This window comes from Teleopsis dalmanni, chromosome 2, assembly GCF_002237135.1.
Source record: "Teleopsis dalmanni isolate 2A chromosome 2, ASM223713v2, whole genome shotgun sequence".
Taxonomy (NCBI): domain Eukaryota; kingdom Metazoa; phylum Arthropoda; class Insecta; order Diptera; family Diopsidae; genus Teleopsis; species Teleopsis dalmanni.
In genome coordinates this window covers 231,379,932-231,385,974 of record NC_051847.1, presented here as the reverse complement: position 1 = coordinate 231,385,974, position 6,043 = coordinate 231,379,932, and the positions used below count along the sequence as shown (strand labels likewise).

The 6,043-nt window shown below is 32.8% G+C and overlaps 1 protein-coding gene across 1 annotated transcript in view; it reads right to left on the bottom strand.

The window, feature by feature from the left end:
* LOC119676932 (ferritin-1, chloroplastic-like) overlaps window positions 1-4,719 on the bottom strand; it is a 5,438-nt gene extending 719 nt beyond the window's left edge. Inside the window, exons 1-2 of the mRNA XM_038088198.1 lie at window positions 4,697-4,719; window positions 4,501-4,654 (exon numbers count right to left, since the gene is read on the bottom strand). Of these exons, the coding sequence (XP_037944126.1) occupies window positions 4,501-4,654; window positions 4,697-4,719 (177 nt within the window). The remainder of the gene's footprint in view (window positions 1-4,500; window positions 4,655-4,696) is intronic.
* Window positions 4,720-6,043: the final 1,324 nt, after the last annotated feature.

Here is a 6,043-nt window from a genome sequence, read left to right as displayed (position 1 = left end):
CAGATTACAAATGATGAAAGAATTGCTCAGTATCGCCCAACGGTATCGCATCGTTCCAATTGTCGAATAAAATGTTAAGCGACAATAATTGCTCTGTATTTTTGGGTTAGTTTTATGGAGAAAACGGGCTATTATATAATAATCCATTTAATATTAATTGCCATGATTTAACATTAGGTTTCGTTTTTCTCTCGAAACTTCTGTGTGCATTGAAACATGCTTTTATTAATTTTATTGCCGTGAACAATGCTTTAAGGGTGCTTTTTTCGTGTGGAATACCTTTTTTAACTCATAATTGTACTGCAACAGTTAAGCATTCATCCTTTTTTTGAGTGTATGGTATTTGGAAAACTATTTCATTTTTATAATAACATTAATATTTGTGAATAATATTTTTTTAGAAATGAAAATATGGAAATAAATGAAAAAGGATTTAAATTTATGCATTTTAATTAGGTGTACGGCGCAATTAAAATTTAAATTAAAAACCGTATGCACCATATGGATATTTGTTAGGCTATGGCGTAGTGCTGTGAAAATTATGATTACCATATTTTTAAGTAAATACCAGTCAGTCCATCTATCACGTCAGCATAGAGAATGGAACTTACTTATTAATTGACGACTATCAATAGAATTTTTCTGGACTTTCAGACTTTCAGTTAATCTTTCTTGATCTTTCTAGCATTGGAAAATTCAAAGGTAACCAGTGTTTTTGTATACAAATGTAGTTCTGCAGTTTGTTGTTTTTGTATACAAATGTAGTTCTGCAGTTTATTAAATGCAAATAAAATATTTTCATTCGATAAACATTTTAATTTAGATATTATGTTTTATGTCCTATGTCTTGTTTTTGCGTAATTTTGATTAATAAGTCTACTTATGTATGTGTTTGTCTTTTCATTTCCAATAGTTTGAAGATCGTATCTTCAGAAACCAGAAATTTGTCCCTATATTCAGTTATAGACAAGTATAATATATTTTTTTAAACGAGTTTTAATGTAAACTTAATTTCATTTATAAATTATTATTTTAGTTTTTACATGATTAAGGTTTTTACCTTATCGATAATAAAGTATTAAACATTTTTTTTTAAATCGTTTTGTTGTTGTAGGAATATTCTATATTAGTGTATTCCAATATATTCTTTGAAATATTCTATCACAAAGGAAGGAATTCTAAATGACAGCATTACAAAATATCATTAATAAAACACTTTTAAAGCGAGTAAAAAATTAAAAATACAAATAAAAACGATATATAGACTTGATAAAACTATAGATTGATAAAAAGCTGCCATCCAACATAAGACATAAGTATACATTGTTAACCGTTCAAATATCCTACTTACTCCCTATTTTTTTCTTAAAGTTCAGTTAATTAAGATAAAAGTTAATAGCCCTCAGAATTATGGAATCCAACGGTCATATTTTGTGTTTATAGTTAAACAAAAAAAAAATTTAATAATAAAACTATTCAACCTCATAGCTTGTAATATTTCAAATGAAATAAAGAAGATTACTTTTATTTTTGCATATAAAATTTTTTTTATTCAAATGTTTGTAATAATTTGAAAAATCAGGAAGTGAAAAAATTTGAGTATCACTTGCTTTTGTAAGTTATCACTGTACTTTACATATAAAAATAAAAGCAACCACTGAGTGCACCGTTTCGAATGAGCATATCATTTTGTCAGCTTGCCAATCGAATAAGGCTATTCCCCAGTTAATTTGCAAACATGAATGGTCATTCCGTTCTGCAAAGTCGAAAGAGGTATGTATGTCTTTCCATCTATTTGAAATCATTGCTCACAAACTTCGATGCGACGCACACAACTGTACCAGTTGCTACAAAAATTTATTGTTTTTCATTTAATAAATGTGATTTTGTTTTTGTTTGATTCTACATACTTGAAACTTAATTTGTTACATAGATGCGAACAGTGGTTGAACTGCGCGTAGATAAATAATATTGCCTACTTGAACCACTAACCAGAAGTTATGAAAACTCATTCTTCTATTAGAATGAACGAGTATTGAAGTATGTATGTACGTAGTTAAGGACCGAGACGTATTCATATGCAAATATTATTACTTGGCTTAAGGTTGCCTCATACAATTATTTCGTTGGCTTTGTTCATTCAATGAACATAATTTGTTTTTATTGTGAGTGAAATTTAATATTAATAGCAATTTTAATATCTAACGTGGAAGGAAGTTACTTTCGAATTTATTTAAAACTTGTACGCAGTTGCCGATTCAAATAATATTCGTCGCATAAATTAGAATTCAATGAATCATAATTTGTCTACTAAATTGTAATAAATTATTGATTGTCGATTAAACATTTGAATAACGATGTAAATTAATAGTTGTACTTAAGATATGAATTATATTTAAAAGTTATAAATAAATTGGGAAAATTTAATTAGATATGGGACACCAAATCTTAAAATACTTGTTAAAACGTTCTTACAGATATTACATGTAGCAATACATATCAATTATACAATTATATTTTCGCTAATCGGAATTTAAATGTTTTTGTATGATATAGAAATTTTTCCACTAGAATGATGAAATATTATCTCTATCGCGATCGTTAATAGTGAACCAAACTTTTTATTGCTTTTTTGCTTTCGCGGTAATGTATGGGTATATTTCTCATCAAGATAGTTGTCTTCTATTTTGACGAGAAATATACCCATATATTACCGTAAAAGGATTACCGCAAAACTGAAGCAGCTTTTGTTACATGGCCTCAGATAGTGTTTTCAAGAGGAGGTTAACTGGGAATATGTTCCGATTCCAGGCATGATATTTCTACGGAAGTGATAATTAGATTAGATTTAAAAGGGGCTGGAAACTATGTCTTCACGTCACTGCACTCTTGAACACTAATAAGACAAAGCCACTTTATTTCCATAGGTAGTTGATAAGTATCGAAATCTGAGTCTAGCGAGACTATCACAGTGACACAGAATGTGTTCTGGTGTTATATTTTCTTCGTGACAAAGGCTGCAGCTCTTGTCTCTTGTAATATCTAAATTCAATAGATGCTTCTTAACTCCGCAATGTCCAGTGAGAAACTTTGTGATAAGTCGAATACTAATGACTCTGAGCTGCTCTTTCCAGTCATTCATTAAATTTAAGTTTAAAGAAACCCGATGAAGGAGCGCAGAATAGTCTTGGGCCAATAGAGTATGAGGTCGACCCTTTTCTGGCGCTTTGGTCTCATGTAATATCTAAATTCAATAGATGCTTCTTAACTCCGCAATGTCCAGTGAGAAACTTTCGATTGCTGGACAATTGTAGCTTGGCTTTAAAGGTCATTGCCTAGGTGAAGTGGTGGGAGCCCCAATGCAACCTCAAGGTCTGCTGTCGGGGTGGTTCTTATTCAGGAATAGGTTATTAAAAAGCACTTTTTTTAGTGAAGGATTAACAGTGAAGGATTTTTTAGCATTAACATTTAATTTCACATTCCTGCACCATCGAGCTAGCTACGATGTTCAGAGTTTGTTGTAGTCGACGAGATAATGAAATAATGTCCTCATATTTTCCTCCTACAAGGATGACTATATTGCATAGCCTTGTACCGCGAATCGTTGCCACTGAGATGATGCAGAAGTTCATCCATTGCAATGGTAATTCTCGATATATGAGTGATCTGTGTTGTCAAACACACCCTTAATATCGAGAAAATAGCCTATCGCAAGATCTTTGCGATTTATGGACTGCTGTATTTTAGTAGTGAAACTGTGCAAAGCATGTGTGGTGGAATTATATTGTTGGTAAGCATATTGATTGGGGAAATAGGTTTACCGATAAATACTCTTCTCTAATATGCCTTTTCCCTATCTTCTCCATAGTTTTTAGGAGAAATTAAGTCAAACATGTAGGCCTATGAAGCTTAGGAAGTTCAATAGGCTTACCTCCTCCTTTAGATACATATTTGACAATTGCTTCCTTCCAGTTAGTTTGAATGTTTCCCATAGCCAGATCTTCTCTAAAGATGTAGATTAGTTATGGCATAAGATAAGTACGATCCTACTGTAAAAATGCTGGCAATATACTGTCTGCTCCAGGGGCTTTGAAAGGAGTTTATCGCTCATTCAATTTAATTTTCAGAGAAGATTTTAAGATCCATCCTTGAGCGTAAACTGTAGATCTCGGGAAGTGTGTTTCTGATGGAAATAAAAGATACTTTCTGCAGTCATTAGTTTAATGACCATCTGATCTTTTTAGAAATCCGTTCGGATTAGTGTGGCATGCTGAGATAACCCTGTGGATTCTGTTTAAGTTCTGAATCTCAGTAGATTCTAGTTCATGATTCTTTTTTTGTCCTTCTAATTTCTTTATTATAGGTGGTTAAAGTGTTCTTATAAGTGGCTCAGTCCCCACAATTTTTAGCCTTGTTAAAGAATCTTCGAGCTTCGACTCTAAGGTTGACTACTTTATTGTTCCACCACGGTGCTCTTCTGTTGTCGGTCTTAGTGTTTACCGGATAGGTCTCATGGTAGGAATTTATAATATTCATGCCTAAGGTTGCATCAGATATTTCTAAGTCATGAGTATTACCTATCGTATGTTTGTTATTGCTTAGGTTTTCCATGAGTTCGTCTGCAAATCGATACCAATCTGTGGCCTCAAGCACTCTGTACGATTCCGTTATTCTTATATTTAGATTAGTATTATACCTAATCTGACGATAATCAGACATGGATGTTTCTGCTGAAATATTCATATAAATGATGTGGTTAGTGTAAAGTCTAATACTTGTTCTCTGTTTCTGTTTATAAAAGTGGACGTATTTACCGTATTCAAGATATTCAGGTTGTTTCAGTTCATAAAGCCTAGTTCTGCCTTTTCAGAACGAGATCCGGAATATTTCGTTGGACATTGACTTACTGCCGCAAAAAACGTTGTGACAATGTTGTGTTTGGCAATGTTCTTTCTCTCCACAATCCAATATATCATCTTTTTGGATTATTGTTAAGAACTGGAATTACTGTAGGCGCAATTGATGATAATCTATACTGTTTTGATGGAACAGCAATGGAAGAAGCAGCTCTGTAGCTTTTACTACCTTTCTTAAGACTTAGCTGCATGTCAGGTTAGTTAATGTCTCACAACAGTCATTTTTAACAAATTTGTAGCTTCTGTATAAGAGGAATCCAATTTTTGATTTTTGTTAATGGATTGATCTGTTGGCTCTCCATGCCTCTTGCAAGTTTGATTGGTATTTCTGTTAGTACCACTTTTAGATTAAGTTTTAGAGTCGCCTCATAAGAATTCGTGTCATTGCAAGCTAAGCCCCCATTCTGCGTCAGTGTATCTGTTCCGCATTAGATGCTATTCTCAACCCCTAAACAAATATGAGACAAAAAACCCTTTAATAGAAAAAGAATTATTAGACATTCATTGCGCTATCAAATTGCTCAGATCATATATATATGACATACGTTTCTATGTAGTGCACACACATGGCACCCACTTTAGTGTCGCCGGTGATTCATTTTTAACTGCCTCAACTGGTATTCTATTTGTTGTAACTTATTACAAACCATGGCGGTCCTATCCGCATTTGACTCGAGTAATTGGTGCGACCTGAGATGATGAATTGTGCTTTGATTTAGGCAAACAAATTTTTCGGTTGATCATGCCAAAACGGCATCATCTGTACCCAGTGGCGTAACTACATTTTATAGGCCCATAACCAAATTCTAACTAAGGGGCTCCTACTAACATCTTTTTATACCCTTTACACGAAAAAGTGTAAAAAGGGTATATTAAGCTTGTCAAGATTTTCATGACGCATTAAAGAAAACGTCGAAAATACCATGAAGTATATATCAGTATATGTATATATGTACTTTTTCAGTTCAAACTACTCTCTCAGCTTTTGAACTCTTCGAATGAAACTTTACACACATACTCTTCGGGAGCGGACACTGTTCACCATCTGATTTGATTGAAATCAGCCTACTAATTCTTATAGATGTATGTATTTAAATTTTTCCTGACAAATTTTTCCAATCCCGAAA